We start from the raw sequence: 18,111 nt of genomic DNA, 5'->3' as shown, positions 1-18,111 counted from the left end.
AGATCAAACAACAGCAGAGCACCAGCACACCAGCACAATAATGGTCATTTAGTGTACGGTAAATGCAAGTCAGACGGAAACAACAAAGGGAAAGACAAGTTTAAGAAAGAGTTTTATGGCACTTGCAACACAAACAGGTCACACAAGTGCTGAAGATTAAGGACACCACGAGTGTATAACACAAAGAAATGAGAGATAAGGACGATAGACAGACCAGTTGTTCGGTAGGATAGAAGGAGAAAACCACACGCGAGCAGCTGCCAACCACCCATAGAAAAGAAAAGAATGTTGGAAAGTAAAGGTGTGGAAAACAGACTTCCAATTATCCTTTTGATATATAATCATGGCATGATTTTATCTTATGGTGTGGGTTTCACAACCCTGCAATACTGCAAGTAATGCAAGGTGATTTGAGAGATAGGACCTCCAAATTAAACTTCCATCTCTGATAAGACCCAGCCAAGTGGAAGAAAAAGACTTGAGGAAAACCTTCTTCCCCTCCCCCACCCCTCAAAAATCCCCAAAACAAAACAGTACAAGAAACCCTTTTCACGGGTTGAAAACAAGGTCACTTACATAGTAGAGGTATAGTCTATCATGTTATTGTCTGATCCATCCCATCCCCCATCTAAAATTGGATAGTGGAAGTCAACTGAATACATTGGTGCAGAATGGTGCTCTAGTCTATGGAAAATAAAACGCAAAACCTGAAATATACATAGTGTAAATGTAGTAAGTCACTTTATTTGATAATAAGAAGCAATATTTCAAAGCAGGAAAACATTGGTCTTGTGTTGAGGTCTCAGATCAAAATATCAGAAATCAAACACGATTTCAAAATGCAATTCCATGGTAACCTACGGTGCAGAAAAATGTAGTATAATGCCTATTTTAATCTTGTGCATTTATGAAGAATGTAGTTCACAGGAATTTTTTTTAAATTAAAAATCCTGCAAATGCAAAAATTTGTGCTTCACATTAAAATAAAATAAGAGCAAACCCTTAACCTCAACTAAATCTGAACTGCAATAGCTAAAACTAACAGGCCTTGGCCGTGAGATCTCTCAAAACCACATCTGATCTTCGCTGTTGAAGGCCCCTTGAGTATAATGCGCAAGTTTTTTTTTTGTTTTTACAGTACTCTGATTGATTATGTTGCAAAAAAATATTTGGTTGATCACAAAATGATAATATGATAATCAGAAAATGTCAAATCAGAATGGCTTTGCCTCAGCTGAAAAATCTTTCGGTCATTTTGTTTTATAAGCTAGATGGCATATATATTATAAAGAATATTTTCTTGCTCTTTCTATGTTCTCCATCTTTTATGCCCATTGAACAGAATTGTAGAACAGCTTACTGTAACTAATTTCTACATTGGTGACAATCAAAATGCATTAAAAAGCCTTCATTTGCACTCAGTAGTAAGCAAAATATGAAAGCGACGTAAAAATAAATTAAAACAAATGACCAAACTGAGATTCAGCAGGAGATCAGCAGATATTACTAGTAGGCTACAGCAGAGATTGTTGCTACAGATTAATTTAAGATTTGCAGAACGCACTTTAGACTTATATATAATATTCTTATACCTTTTACAACAGAAGAGGCAAGAATCAAGAAGCTAAATTCTTTCATAATTGCTCACTTAAAGACTATGGCATAATAAAAAGTTTTAAAAATGTGAACTTTTTCAAATCATAAGACAAGAACTTAGACACAGTGAACAAGAGGATCTCAGAACAAAGAACAAAAAGGGGGGTGGGGGGGGTTACAGAATATAAGCAGCACATAGACACGAAGAAGATTATTGCTAGGAACAAGCATGACTGATAAGTAGAAATGACGGATGGATAGTCCAGCCAGGAGGCCTACCATTCTCTGATCACCGCTGTTCCAGTATCTTCCACTTTGCAGGTATATATTTATACTACATTACGTCTCAGGAAGAATTTTTTAAGAGTAGAGGGTTTTACGGCGCTCGCAACTGCATAAGGTCATATGAGCGCCAAGGGGTGGGTGTCAACAGAGAAGTATTTACAGGGAATCAGACTTATTCTGCTAACCTTTCTAGCTTCAACAGCACAAGGTCTGCTTCGACTATTAAGGCACCCCAAAAATAGCAGGTCACAAAAGAGTGACAAACATACAAAAGAAGTAGAGAAAAAAATGACAATATTGAGGATTAGGAAAGAAATAGCGGCAGTTCCCTGTTGTAGATCAGGCACAGTTATGAGCGTGACATGAATCAGCCCATTCACAATTCTACTGTGCTTGAACGAGAAATGTCCCCCCCTTCGGGAATGGCCTAAAGACACTGCAGTCAGTGGCACTACCCCAGGGGGCTGAGGAAGAATGTGTATTAGCACAACCACTAGTGTAAAGCAATCAAGCACGCACCACATTCTCCAATGTCCAACACTCCATGAATGATATCAGCCCGGTCTTCCTCCCCCCGGACACTGCATGTCTTGGATACGCACTATTCTATGAGACAAAAGTAAAAGAGAAGCCACTGAAAATCTGCACATATATATATATATATATATATATATATATATATATATATATATATATATATATATACATGTGCCACTTTGAGGCTTTGGAAGAAAGAACAAAAATCTGTGCAGTGCTACATTGATCCCAACAACAATAAATATGTCTCACGTTGGAAACTAGCCATGCAATTTCCACAATCATGATATAATCAATGAATCAACCCATTTTACAAGCAAAGTTGTACAGTGATCATTATTAATATTATGAATAACTAAACTTTCAGAATAATTAACGAAAAAATTGTTAGTCTTAAAACTTTATTTTAGCAACTTTTACTCAAAAAGTAGCTGCTATTTAAACATTTAAATGTATTCAACTAAAAATGAATCAACCTTTTCCCATTACTTGAGGCAAAAAAAAAAGTTGATGAAGAACAAATCCAGATGTGAACAAGTACACAAAACAATAGGCTCTCTCACCTCGGAGTAAAATAAGATGGAACTGCTTGTACCTTAATAGAACCGGTGCAAACAGTAACTCATAATAATTCTTTTTGGTCATCATCCTTTATAATAGCATAAGCAGAGAAATCAAAAGAATACGGTAGCGTGTTCATCAGAAGGTTGTAATTTAGAGCTGTTCTGACCCCCTCCCCTTCCCCAATTATTTCACTAGATGCTATTGTTCTGGTTTGAGTGAAAAGGTGCACATCAACACAATAATGTTCATTTACGAGCTGGGGAAAAAGGAAGACTGAGAGACAAAAATAACAGAAAAAGAACAAAAAAGGAGGTAATTTAACTCCAAGAGATACCCTCTTCCAACTACAATATAACACGGATAGGTCGAACACAGAAAAATCGAAATCATGCATCCGTTGAACTGTGACTGTGGTCCCGTTTTTTTCTTCTCTTCTTTATCTTCGTAAGATGTATCCCTCGAACTACGGGTCCCCCAAACTACTGAGGCCGGTACCGGCCAATTCAAGCTATCCGTGTTATACTGACATTCAGCAAAAATGAAGCACAAATTGTCAGTTCTTTAAAAAGAATTTGACAAATTGGTTTCTTTGTGTCTTTCAGGAGTTGCAGGAATTATTTGATTTTAAGACTAGTCAGTCTTAGCCGCATGGAAAACTACAAGACAAAAGTTTGTAATTTGTCAATTAAGGCTTCGCCTGCAGAACACTGCTAGAAACATTTCTGAGTCAATGCTCATGAATTATCATTACTGACTTATATCTATGAAGAAACAACAGTCTGTTCATAAAAGCTAACACGATGGCATGGCATGGAAATATGGCTTACATTCTATTAACATTTGCAGCCATGCTAAAAGAAAACAAAAACTACAAAGATACCAAAAGTGACAAGACATTCACAGGTAAGAGGTATCACAGGTCAAGCACAGATCTTGGGACATAGTGAGACTATAGCTTCAACTCTGATCATCTTTTCTCTTTTCATACATCCGAAAAATGGAAGCTCTTGGTTCACTGAACAATAAACTGCACTCTCTCTTAAAAATATGAATCGACTTAAGGTTGTCCCAAAAGTACGTCCTTCCAGCACAAGGCTGAGGGGCAAGTGGAAACCCAATTCCACACAAATGATTAGAACAAAATTTTCATTTTCATATATAAATTTCCACCAAAAAAAAGCAGAATACCAGGTCCTCTATATTAATCTATAATGGAAACTTATTACTTCCATCTTCATATTGGAAAAAACAGAGAGAACCGTAAACACAATTGAGCAGATGTATGCACAAATCTCTAGACAGCTTTTAGAGAGCATTAATACATAATATATCCAGTTCAACAGAGTGCACAGAATGAAACTAAATTCTACATCTGAGCTTTTATAATTATTCTTGGTCCAAAGAAAAGTGTGGTCTTCACAATATCCGCTTCTTGTTGTCTCTGAGGGCGTGGAAAACGTAGCCTTTCAACTTGATGATGCCGCGGCACTTGATGATTCCCGAGTAGCGGACAGCCCACTGCGGCGACCAAGCATCACTGTCACGCTCCGTAGACACTTGCTGGATGGTCTCTTGAAGCCGCTCTTTGTTGATGAACACTGTGGAATAGACACAGGAAAGCGGTCAATAGCAAAACACATTTTTTTGTAAAATAAAGCCATGAACGAAAGAAAAGAGGAAAGTACAGGGTGAACCAAAAAAAACTTAACAACTTGTTTTGTAAATATCTTCCTCCATACAGAAGTTGCGCGTTTCAAATTTGAACATAATATTAGGAAGCCAAAAGGAATTTGTCCGATATGTATTTTAGATAAGTCCATTGAATGGTTCTGGTCTGTATAGCGCATAAAAAACCCAATCCATTTTCAACCTTGTCACCATTTTCATAGTATGGCGCACCAGTTTGCATTAGGCCTACCACTAAAAGTTGCAACAATCGCGCCATATTGCAAGTTACAGCAGTCTAACAAGTCAACATAAGTCTGCAGATATTATTTTTCCCAAATTTCGTTTGCCTGCTTAGATCATGGCTACGTTAAGTAAAGAGCAGAGAGCTTTTTGTATTGAACATTACCTCTCTACAAACTCACCATCCCTGAAATTTCGTTAGTTCTGTGCATGGCATGGAAAAAATGCTTAGGTGCCCTTTGGTAGAGTAGAGAAGTTCCGTCCGTTTGGATCTATAGCGAATCAGAACTACAAAGTTCTTTAAAAAATGAACCCTTCAGATCGAACACACACCATGCGCCACCCTTTAAACGTCACCAGAGTGCAGATTTCAGTAGCTTAGTCCCATGACACGTCAGTCCGTGGACGATATGCAGCTAGGACTTTCCTACACATCAACAGTCTGCATTCTCATGGCAGATCTTAATCTATGACTATGCCATGTTCATCTTCGCTAGACCGAGATGACATGGATCAGAGCATGGCAATGTGTTCATGATTCTTCGATTGTCTTGTAAAGAGGGATCATTTCCTCAATGCCATTTGGTTTAGTGCAAAGCCAATTTTCACCCTGCGGGATACGTTAACTCCAAAAAAGCTGTCTATTGGGCACACCACTCTATTGTCTCTAGAAGCCACTTGTTAGTGAACATGTACAGTGTATTTGGCTTTTTAAAAACTCATGGTTTAGCAGGTCCTTGTGTTAGGGCGCCACTGAACATTTCGAACGACGCGTTAAAAATTTGTCAAATACAAAGAAGGGAATGTGGAGCACTGCTTCTAGGAATTTCAGAATGAAATCATTAGGTTTTTTAAACTCTGTGAAAGAAATTAAATATTGTTAAAATGTCACAGGAATGGAAAATTAATGTCAAGGAGAAAATAAAGAAAAAGGTCAACTAATCTTTTCACGACTTTCTTTACAAGATTTTTAAACATTGGTGAACTTTGCGTTTTTGGATGCTTTTTTTCTTTTAGCCGTTTCCTTTTTCAAAACATGGTTCTTCTTCGTGGATTTTATATCAAACAAATTCCTTTTGAATGAATTATGTCTGTTCCAAATCACAGCATTCTAGAACAATTTTTGTGCGAGATATTCAGAAAAAAAAGGTGCAATGTTTTTTATGGATCACCCTGTATGTCATAACGAACTACAAGACAATTTAATCAGTAAGAAAAAATAATCTTTGAAGGAAGATAATCCCATAAAAAGAGCAAACATGACATGGGAAATAACAGAAAAGATAGATCCTTTTAAAAAGAAATAAATTCATTCCTGGTCCTCAAAAAAGAATTAATAGTCAGTAGGTCTAAACATAAAAAAGGTAAAAGACTTCAGACAAAATTTCACATCCAGAAAGACCTGCAGCAAAAAAGTCCCCTCCTTCCTAACAAACAAACAACAACAAAAAAAAACCCAACCATCCCCCAAAAAGCACCTCCACTGCCCTCATGGGTGTACTCACCGGGGCTGTCATTGTGGGTCAACAACTGAATGTTGATGGCTTTAGCATACTCGGTCAGATCTTTGGGCATGACACAACACGACTCCAGGTTCACTTGGTTAATACAAGGCTTCACCTGCCAAAACGCACCATAATATTTCTATGACTTTTTCTGACTGGTAAGTCTTGCTGCATAGAGACATTTTTCATATAACAAATTTTCTTGCTTTAACAACAGGGTCTAGAGGTTTTCAAAGGGATAACTCCATTATCCTGAGTTCAATGTGCAAGTTGCAGCACCTTGTTTGATTCTACACCTAGAGCAGTTTTGATTTTGAACTCGTGGTGAGCTGCTGTTCATTTTTGGACTGGCCAAAGCAGGTAAGACTGATGTAATACACCATGTGGTTTAAACATCATTCTAAAGATTGCATTGTTTGTAAATGTTTTTCTATTAGCTTTTTTCGTGGAATTTTCAACACGAAACAAGACTACTGAGATTCAGACAAACAGAAGCGCTTGTTAGAGCTGGTGAGACTGATAATATGTCAAGTAATTTAGATGCTGTTGAATCTAATTTTACGGTAAATGACCCCGACAGCGACCTAAGCAGATAAACTATATTACACCCCTATTAAAAGCTAGTATAAAAAGGTCTTTAATAAAATCACCATTTAATGTCTGCTCTACATATACTGCAATGTCACAGATGAGTTAGAAAGTATTTTTTATTAAATTCAAGATTTTCTTTTTCCCTTGTACAAGATACAACAAGAGTGAGTACAGTTTCTTATCTTGATATACTTTTCTTTTTATTTCACTTATAAATATTTAGCAACAGATCATAAGCCATATTACTTAATAATTATGTTACAAAAATATCCCTCTTTTAACAAAATAATATTCGATGTTTTAAACACAGACAGCATAACCTTCAATATGTGTCACGACTCAGTTGAATCAGGTGCTCGTCAATTTTGGGGGATATGGAGTTATTGGCATAATCTTAAAGTTTATTCATTCATCATGCTTTCGATTAATAAAAAACCCATCTATCTTGAATTGAAGTGGAAATATCTGCGATTGAAGGAGGAGAAGGTCACACCACGCCAGAGGTGAAATTAACGAGAAAATAGTTCCCAAAGTTTGGTGACTTCCAAAGCTTGAGTATCCTTGGAAACAGCAACTTCTTTTTTTGTGTGCTTTTAATCAACATTTTTTCAGTATAATCCACACACAGATGTGGTTTTGAAGGGACATAAAGGTGTTCAGAAAAAAAAAGAGATAAAAGAAGGTACCACAAACGGTGTGCCGATTGCGGCAAGTAGCGTTCTTCCCAAGGAGGAAAACTGTCGTAGTGATCAACTTCACAAACCTAGCTTTTCACTCATGATTGCTTGATTTTAATGAAATAAAAATCAATTAGAAGAGCTTGTTTTGTTCTAATATGTGTGTTGTTCATGGATAGAATGGATGTGTGGAAATATATTTAATATAGCTCTAAAATTTGGGAAAATAAGCATTTTGTGTCCGACCAGCGCTTGGCATCGAAACCTAGCCACAGCCCCTCTTTTTCTTTCACGAACTGCTCGGTCGCGATAGTGCGTACAGAAATAACTGCTGCACTGTTACAAAGGTCAAAAGCTGACCTTTACCCCCATAATAGGCAGGCCAGGATTTTCTTCACAAAATGGGTAAAATTTAAAGTGGAAAGACAATGTTGTGAGAAGTTTCGATAAAATCTCAGTATTCTGAACATTTTTTTAGATGAGCTTTACATGTAAAGTTAGTTCACAATATATTTGTTTTATTCACGCAAGTACTGTTAAACTATTTGTTATTGTGGGATCGCTATTGGACTTCAAGCTGTGGATGCATGTGTCAGGGAAACTCGCTTTCTGTAACAATGGCTGAAGAGGCAGCTGTCGAGGCACTCGACACACCGACCGGCAAGCAGGCGGATTACGATGGGAATACGCGTAACAACAACCAATCTGCCAACCAACCGTGTGATTCGTTCAATCTTATTGATAAGTAGTTCAACGTAAAACGTTGTTGAAGATAGATCGTGCTTCAGGTTTTTCCGAGAAAAAAATTGTATTAGTACTTAAGCTACTGGTCATTTCACGAGAGTCAATACTCACTGACGGAACAGCTAAATGATCTAGATCTCTATCCATCAGAACAAAAAGTAGTAATGTTGCTTCCGGTTTCGCACATTTTCAACTTTATCTTTTTTAATTTTTAAAGGTTTTTTTAACCTCAATGCAACTACTTTTCATAACAAGTTGACCAAAGGTGTTTTTATTCACAAAAATATGAACCATAAATGTATTATGCATGGCTTGGGCCTAGATCTGATCCTATAATCTCGTTCTGTCAAAATTCTTAGGCTATAACTACGGCATTGCAGACTACTTCTTTATTTTTAAGATATACATGTTCACCCTCTGTTGCGTTACCGTTAAGCGTCAAGGGGTTCTGTAACAATAATCATGAATAATGACAGTTCTACTTTGTCCTCCCCAACCTAGAAAATATGTTAAAATAAATTTAATACGAAACTTGGATCTCGATCTCGAGATTTTTACTTTCACTCTGGCTCTTAGATAGATCTCTATACATTACGTTGCTTGCTTTTGAGGGTCAGGCTGTCATATTTTTAGGTGCAGAACACTAAAACCATTGCAAATCATTGTGACAAAAATTTTTTAAAATCAAGTTAAAGGGGATACTGCATGCAGCACTTCAGGTATACCTTGAAAGCTTTTTTTAAAATAGATTGTCTTCCAACGGTAACAACTAGAAATACTGAGACTGATCTCTCAACTGCATCTTTCGTTACATTCAAAAGATGATCAAATAAAACATCAAGTTGTTTTTGTCTAAGAATATGTAAAACATTTTTGACTTTCAAGAACAGTTTTCACGTAGTGTGACCATGAAACAGCGTTGTGAGCCAGTTGCGCACACGTCACGATTTTTACAAGCGCAACAAATATTTGAAACATCATATCTCAGGTGTTTTGTTGATGGATTTTGATAGTTTCTTTTTTCATAGTTCTTGTTTCACTGAGCACAATATGGAAAGTATAGTCTTGTTATGGTATTCTTCAAAAAAAATTTTCACTTGTGGTACCTAATAAAAGTTGCTTCAGTTTCATTATTTTGACATGCGCCTGACTACACCACAATGCCACACATATGAACTTATTCTTTACCTTAGCCCAGGTGTACAAGTCCTCAAGGACATCTTTGCTCAAATCACAGACTCCCAAAGTAAAAGCTTTGTTGGCAGACACCAGTTCCTCCATTGCCTCCCAGTAGGGCTGAATGATTTCCAGGCTGAGCTGGAGAAGCACAAATATGTTCTATTCACAGTAAAAAGACTTGCTCGACATTTCATTAAAGTTTATGGGCTTTACTTTATTTTATTTTTGTGGCCTAAATCATTCACTAAATAAAATGCTGCAAAAGAACAGATACATGTCAATAGAGAGCTTCGTAATGAAAAAAACAGAGACCGTAACAATTATTTTCAAGACTTTGCTCCCAGCTCCAGCCATTTTTGTGCACTCCCTAACCCCAGTCCCAGCCAATACAGCAGTATTTCAGAGAAAGAGGCATGCATTCTAGAAAGTGATGTACTACCATTGTAATGAGCTTTAGATAATAACATACAACAATGTTTGAAGGTAAATGAAAAAATAGTATTAAAATTTAATTTAATTCGGTGTGCTAAATGCGAAAAAAGCGCAATTACGGTGCCCCCCGAAACTGAGGATATACGCTCTTTGCACGGTGGGAGGTACAAGCGCTGCTGAAAATGTATGCGCATGAGCAATCACTACCTGAAAATTTCAATTGGCCCCTGTTAGTATTTTGTTTTCATAACCAAGGAAACGTAAACTGGGCAACACTCTTGTAACTGATTCGCCTCTTATACAGTGAATATGCAATGTATGCCCATTCTATCAATATTGGTGCCCCTCAATACATGCACAAACACTATATATTTTAAGTTACCTTGATCTGGCACAATTTTACCAAGCCTTCTGATTTTTTAAGGTCAGTTTTGAGTGACCATATCTCGGACACCTCCTAACATAAATGGAATATTAATGTGTTGGATGAAGCAGAATTAATTTAGCTTTTAATTGGTGCGCTGCTTGAGTGGGCACTGCAAAGCTTTAAAATGAAGATTGGGTGATTACATTTTCAAGTTTCTTTTGGACCCCACTGTATATAAATGCCAAATTTGTTTTTAAGTTTTAAAAAAAGTTCACATAGTCAAAACTTACAGGCTAAAAAAAGTTCACATAGTCAAAACTTACAGGCTGTTCTGAATCTTCATCCTCTCCAGTGAGTGGTGAGATGGCCAACAACAGTGTCTCCACATAGCTTGTGCCAAGTTCATTCAGCACTAAGAGTAAAAAAAAGGTGGGGAAAAAGAAAGTTCTAACAACTTCAGGAACATCCAAAGCAGTTTCACTTCCTTGCAATGCACTGCACATTCACTCACAAGCATCACCCAGCATTTTCATTGAAACACATACAAAACCCTAAATAAAAGTGCAATGAACTCAGACTCAACAAAACTCTTACTCAATGACAGGAGGAGGATCCCCCCCCCCCCCCCCCCTGTTTGGTATTCATTAAAATAAATTGTCTCGAATTCATCCGACATGTAAATGAGCAAACTCACACTCAGCAAAGTCACTTGAAGAGCCATCGGCATCAGCCCCAGCGGAAGTGACTTCTAGCATTTTTTCTCTGGCAACAAACATTTTCACTTTTTTTTTCGAAGGAACCATCAATCGTCCAGCAGTGTGGATCACTACACACCTAGGCTATTGTGTTCCAAACACTGTATAGAATTGACCTTTGAGAGACACACAGCCATGTAACCAATTAGAAGCCTTCTTTCACACCAAAATATGCCTTGTTCATATATGATGCGTAAGACACATGTCTTAATGTGTGCTGGGGTTGGAAGAGGTCGAGTGGGCAGCCAGAAAACATGTGGCTGTGTTTGGGTCTCTGTGGGTAGAGGGGACAAACTTTAAACAGTCTGGGAGTGAAATGCCACCAAAAATACAGACGTGACATAGTCACAAATTTTTTTCCTCTGGATTTCGAACCGTATTCCACATATCTACCTAATGAGTTGCACATTGATCTGTGTAAACATGCACTGCAACTTGTTTATCATATGACACAGGCTTGCATTAAGAAAATTGGCCTTTTTAAAAAAGTCTTTATCTCCGGCAAGCCGCTCCCAGTGGCTCTCGGTCAGAACAGTGGTCACAAAAAGGGACCCAGCGTAGTGGGTTTACCCCCCTCGGAGATAAAAGAGTTGAGCCAGCACTGGTTCTGGTTAAAACAAACCAAAAAACTGACATTGCTCAAAGCAAACTCTCAAATTCAATTAAATGTAAAGTCCAAAGACTTTGATGTATTTCTGAGTTTCACTGAACATGTCCTTAATTACACAGTAGAACATGACTATAGTGGCACCCGCTACAGCGGGACCATCCCTGCAGCAGGACCTTACCGGAGCCCCCGTTTTTTTCCTTCTATTTAAACTCAATTACTTGTGCTCGGATTTAGCGGGAAAGGCCTAACTCGGATACTGCAGGAGAGATCGAGCAAGGTTTAGCTATGAGGTTGGGGGGGGGAGGGGGGACTGTATGGCCAAACAGACAGTCAGCGGTGCAGTGCTGTGAATGGTCAGTCCAGTGATGAGTGAGGTGGGGCAGGAGGCAGAGAGAGATGGTGCGGTGAGACGCGTTACAAGAGCCACCCCAAAAGTGATGTGCCGTAGCTTAGACGCTCAGTATGAGAGCATATAGGCCATGGCCCTAGGCTAGACCAAAGGTAAAAGAAGAGGAGAGCTTGTCGTGTGTGATTCCTGATTTAACTGAATTGCGATCGTTTATGCTCTTAGGCATACGCACGCATCTGCTTCACCAGTTCTACAGTAGGCCTACCCGTACAATAAACAGCACAAGAAACAAGACCTAGGAAAAGATGTCTTCCAACAAAGACTAAAGGAAATGCTTCTCACTCGAATGAAAAGCTGAGATAATCAACGAAGTTGACAAGAAAATGAAGAGTAATCTAAAGCGCAAGTTTTATTGATATGGAAGGCAGGTAATCAAGTGGATTTTAAGAAATTTTTTGATAATTTCCCCTTTGCATTCCTCCGTGCGATTTTTCTTCTGGAACAAAAGTCCCGCAACAGCCGTGTTCTACTGTAATTATAATGAAATTCAATAGACAATGCACAATCAGGTAGAGCTACTGCTTAATGCACAGCCTGAGGAATCTAATTTTGCATTTATATTTTTGTTACTTTTTGTGAAAAGGCTGAGCCCTCTCTTTCCAAGTAATATTTCTTTCAAATGTGTGGACTTGATTTGCACCAATTTTTTGTATTTTTTAAAACAAATAATATTGAATGAATATCACTCACACTTAGAATTTTATGTTGAAGGACACAAAGTAATAATACAGTCATATGTATCTTAAATCCATCTGCAACAGACAATTGCATGATAACCTTGCATTTACTAAACAGACAAACAAGAATATATCTAAGATTGGTAGAAAATAATACAAGTGATAGGATTTTGATAAAAAAATGAACTGCATCATATATAACAGAACAACATCTATCTGTTGTCAACAATCAAACAAAGTAAAAAAAAAAACCCAACCCAAAACGCAACACAATCAATTACAATTAAGCCAACAAGAAAATGAGAATCTCTGAAACATTTTTGAGATCTGTGACTTCTGTGAAGAGTCTTCCAAGTGGGTGTTTGGCAGGTGCTCTGAGCAGCTCAAGAAGGACATAGGTTTGCTCCTAATTCTTTCCTCAAACATCTATCCTTTTTATTATCTCCCTCCCTTTTTGAGCTTGTTACTCTATTGTAACACCTCTAATCTTCGGCACTTACATCACAACCTTACTAAGGTATTGCAAAAGCCGTAAAACTCTTATTTAATTTTTTTTTTAATTCTCCTTTTTTTTTGGGGGGGGGGTCTCAACCATGTAATCCGAAGTAAACTTTTATAATTTATTAAAATCACTCTTCAGAAAAACAAAGTTGATGGCAACAACACAAAACAAACAAAATTCTACTCACCTTTACTTATAGCTTCTCCAATCACACTTGGTGATTGCGGAAGGCAGATGAAGACTTTTACTGAAAATAGACAGAAGACAAGCAAGGTTGTTACATCAACTAAAAGAGCCATTACTGTAGTCTCCGCCTAAGATCCCACCGCTTATGGTCCCGGTTCACCTAAGATCCCGCTGTTTTGGAAAAACAGAATTTTTACTCTCTATATAAAAGTCATTCCTAAGATCCCGCTGTTTTGGAAAAACAGAATTTTTACTCTCTATATAAAAGTCACTCCTAAGATCCCGCACTGAAGGAGTTACATTCGGCTGAGATCCCAATTTTCAGGTCATAAATTAGTTATTTTTTTCTATATATAAAAAAAAAAAAAAAGAATTGGAAACCCGGGCGCACACAGCTGATCAACCAAGTAGCGAAAATGTGCGATCATTGATTTCATTGAACGATGTCACGTCATGAATCATTCACTCTCTTGAATGCGATCACACCTCTGTTGTAAATCTCGATAAGCGGTTACAATGTTTACCCCAAACGGGATTGCATCAAGGTGTGACCTTGTCGATGCCTTGCTTTCCCAGATCACCTAAGTCGTCCGCTTGATCTTACGTCACACACTAGGTGTGGAGGGCCAACAAGCAAGCGTCAGACTGCATTTTATCAAACTGTGAACTCGAGGACGCTTACTTTTCCCCGACCATCCCTCTCCTCTTTCAGTTTTGTGCTCGAAATTCCTAGACAGACTGGCGCCCATACTCGGGGACTGTCCAATCTCCTCAGCGTAATCAGGTCATCTGTTGGCAGTGAACCTGCCTTTCATTTTTTAAAATTTGGTTGGTGTGGTCACAATACGACGATATATGATGCATCATGACATGCGTTGGGGAACTCCATTAGAGATGGAAAGCAATAAGTTTTTGGTGGGGGTCATTGCTTGAAGCCAACTGGTTCCCACCCGAAACAGTATTTTTTTAAAAGTCCCATCCCCTGCCCATAAACAAGAAAAGAAGGAAAAACGGACTTCTGAAAAGAAATTTTAGAGCCCAGGAGTCACGTCAGTTTATTTTAAAGTTGTAAGGGAAGATCATTGTACAGATTGACTATGGGCCTGACCACGAGTTACTCTGGATTCTTTCCCCTGGACATTAGGCTGAGATCCCGGTTCGTCTAAGATCCCGCATTTTCCTTGCTCCCGAGACCGTGACTTTAGGTGGAGACTACTATATTGCAGATCATACAGGTAATTTTAAAATGTTGGTAATCAGGCCTAATTTTAACCGATTCCATTCATGATTTTTTTCAGGCTCTGGACAGAATTATTTTTCCTTGTTCAGTTTTAGACCTGGGTGCATATTTAATACATTACTGTGAAGCTCTTATAGTCACTCTATATGTATAGTCATATACCAAAGGGATGGGAATCAATAGAGGAATCTGTTATATCAATAAAAATGACCTATCATCTGTTTGTATTGTATTTTCCGTCAGACAAAAACAAATTTTCTCAGCTCTACAAGTGCTTATATAACCAAAGGAATCAACACAAAATTGTAGCGATATCCCTGTAGCACACATTTATGCAAGGATTTCACAAATTTAGATGAATATCTTTCTTTGAAGGGCTTTTTCCTTATACCAGGCTCCGTGTTATCCCTAGATCTAGCCTAGGAATAGTGACAACAAAACAACGATTTTTGCAAGAATTTCGCAGTTTCAATCGATATTGGTGCTCAGAGATTGAGGTCAGGTTTGTTTACAAGTTCTACTTCCTTTCGACCACTTAAAAAGCAGGATCTATATTAAAAAGTGCACATTTGCTTCGGATTTCGCTCGGATTTCATTGAGGCGCTCACAGCGGTCGAATGGATGCAGCGGAAAAACTCAGAGCCGCTGTCAGCGGCCGAATGAATGGAATCAGTTAATACTAAAGAGGCAAAAGCGAGAAATTTTAGTCTTTCTAGAGAGTTGGCTACTATTTATTAACTGATTCCGTTCATTCGGCCGCTGACAGCGGCTCTGAGTTTTTCCGCTGCGTCCATTCGACCGCTGTGAGCGGCTCAACGAAATCCAAAACAAATGTACACTTTTTAACATAGTTCCGACTTTTTAAGTTGTTGAAAGGAAGAACTTGTAAACAAACCTGACCTCAATCTCTGAGCGCCAATATCGATCGAAACTCTGGGAAATTCTTTTTTCGTTGTTTTGTTGTTGCGATGTAGGCTAGATCTAATGGTAAACAACACGGGGCCTGGTATAATAAAAAGGCCCTTCAAAGAAAGATATTCAACTAAATTTGTGAAATTCTTGCATAAAATGTGTGCTAGGGTGATATCGCTACAATGTTGTGTTGATTCCTATGGATTATAAGGACTTGTAGAGCTGAGAAAATGCGGTAGGTCGATATTTTCGAAGAGCTGTTGCGCAATTTTTTTTTCTCATTCGTTTTTGTCTGAAGGAAAATGCAGTACAAACAGATTATAGGTCATTGTTATTGATAAAAACACATTCCTCTATTCCCATTAGTTTGATATCTACGTACCTATTAGAGTGACTTACAGCTTCACAGTAATGCATTAAATAGATGCACCCCAGGTATAAAACTGAACAGGAAATAATAATTCTGTCCAGAGCCTGAAAAAAACATGGACAGAATCAGTTAAATTTATTTTTCCTAGTATCACATGAAACTATTTTCTGACAATAATCCTTTGTCAATGTGAAAGTACATCGGTCTACTGGTAGAAGATGGAATATTTATAGGGCTCTCACCTGTTACTTTCACGTCATCTCTTTCATTTTCATCTAAGACGTCGACGTTTTCTGTGTTGACTTTGTATATTTCTGTAACATACTGTAGTTGTGTTTTGTCTGCAGACTCAAGGTAATCGCCAAGGGCTTTGTTGATGCAGTCACAAAGCTGAATGGAAGAAGAAACACAACAATTCGGTATATTTGATACCTAAGGCTAAACCCAGCTTGGATCAACTGACTGTTCATCGATGACAGTAAAAATCCTTTGCATCCCAGATCCAGATTCTAGTTCTACTTCTTAGGAAGTCCAACATTTAATTCTATTTATAACAGTCTCTAGGCCTCCTAGGTCTAGATCTAGATCTATTATATCTAGAATCTAGATTTAGATTAGATCTACAATCTAGATCTAGAGTCTAGAGTCTTAGATTTCTAGATCTATATCTAGAGATCTTCTCGTCATTGAGATTCTGACATAGAGTCTAGCCTAGATCTTGATCTAGAATCTAGATCTTGATAGATCTAATCTGTGAAGCACCCTGAACTTAATCTATGAAATGTATGCAAAAGAAACAGGAAACAGACTGTTGGAATCACGATGACAAATCAAAATGCATGCTGTGCACCAGACAGAGAGATAACAAACAAAATTGTGCTCTATCCTAGATTCTAGGTGCTTTGGACTTTGGTCCACTTCGCAAGATGAATAATTTTCGTTTGCTTGGGCTTGATGAAGAGACAACAGAATGGAATTTCGCAACAGAATTTTGTTTACCGAATTGATATCTTCACTTATTATTGACAGGATTGTAATCTTCAACTATTAGTATTAGATAGTATAATTAGTAGATTAACAAAATTAGCAACCAGCCAGTCTGAATTGTATTGTCAGCGTATTAAAGTTGCTTGGGGCCAAAACCGGATTATAGCCAACGCTCCGTATAGCCAATTCTGGCAGCTGGTTCGGAGCAAGTAACTCAACTTACCTCATCAGTAGGAGTTAGGTTTGGCTTTCTTTTGAGTCTGTTCCAATTGATGATGTTTCCACTGTGGACAAACATCGATGTGGCTTTGGGAAACATGGGGATTTCGTCTGCCATTTTTACCACTTCCAGAATAGCTGCTTCGTTCGTAACTAACCGAACAGTCCTGCTTTCGCTCTTCCGAGTCGAAGATTGTTTATGTCCACCTCGACAACTGAAGTAGACCGGGCCTACTTTTTCACAAGGGGTAGCAAGGTCCTGAAAAAAAGAGAATGATTGACAATGCTTCAGAAAGAATATTCTTAGATTCTAATTCCTTTTTTTTTAAGGAACAAAACATTTTAAAACTTGTTGTGGTACTAAACGAACGACAGAGTGTTCAATATCAGAGAAAATTATAACGGAGCCATTCACCTCAACAATCAAAGGATCGTGCGTGTGTGTGTAGTGTGTAGATTTGTGTGTCACTAACTTTGGCTCCAATCAAATTATGACCCAGGAGAAAGGTCATGTCCCCAAATGTGTGGCCAGGGTCTAGGTTCTCTGGTCCAAGCCTATGACGCAATTTTCGGGGGCGTGTCGAGCGCGGAAAGGAGGGGAGGAAATAAATATTATGTGTGTGTGTGTGTGTGTGTGTGTGTGTGTGTGTGTGTGTGTGTGTGTGTGTGTGTGTGTGTGTGTGTGGTAAGTACAGGTGTGTGTGTGTGTGTGTGTGTGTGTGGTAAGTACAGGTGTGTGTGTGTGTGTGTGTGTGTGTGTGTGTGTGGTAAATACAGGTGTGTGTGTGTGTGTGTGTGGTAAGTACAGGTGTGTGTGTGTGTAGGTAAATGTGTGGTAAGTACAGGTGTATGTGTGTGT

General features: G+C 38.2%; 1 protein-coding gene across 2 annotated transcripts in view; it reads right to left on the bottom strand.

The window, feature by feature from the left end:
- Positions 1-3,409: 3,409 nt before the first annotated feature.
- LOC101845866 (glutamate--cysteine ligase regulatory subunit) overlaps positions 3,410-18,111 on the bottom strand; it is an 18,105-nt gene continuing 3,403 nt past the window's right edge. Inside the window, exons 1-8 of one of the 2 annotated variants that reach the window (XM_035971698.1) lie at positions 17,668-17,743; positions 17,257-17,511; positions 16,289-16,436; positions 13,526-13,585; positions 10,709-10,797; positions 9,596-9,724; positions 6,396-6,510; positions 3,410-4,580 (exon numbers count right to left, since the gene is read on the bottom strand). In XM_035971698.1, the coding sequence (XP_035827591.1) occupies positions 4,399-4,580; positions 6,396-6,510; positions 9,596-9,724; positions 10,709-10,797; positions 13,526-13,585; positions 16,289-16,436; positions 17,257-17,370 (837 nt within the window). In that variant the 5' untranslated portion in view covers positions 17,371-17,511; positions 17,668-17,743 and the 3' untranslated portion in view covers positions 3,410-4,398. Of the gene's footprint in view, positions 4,581-6,395; positions 6,511-9,595; positions 9,725-10,708; positions 10,798-13,525; positions 13,586-16,288; positions 16,437-17,256; positions 17,512-17,667; positions 17,744-18,111 lie in introns of those variants that run through there. The other variant, XM_005105659.3, reaches the window with a different exon arrangement.

The sequence above is a fragment of the Aplysia californica genome, unplaced genomic scaffold (genome assembly GCF_000002075.1).
Source record: "Aplysia californica isolate F4 #8 unplaced genomic scaffold, AplCal3.0 scaffold00484, whole genome shotgun sequence".
Lineage (NCBI taxonomy): Eukaryota > Metazoa > Mollusca > Gastropoda > Aplysiida > Aplysiidae > Aplysia > Aplysia californica.
The sequence above is the reverse complement of the archived record's forward strand: the minus strand, read 5'-3'. Positions and strand labels throughout refer to the sequence as shown.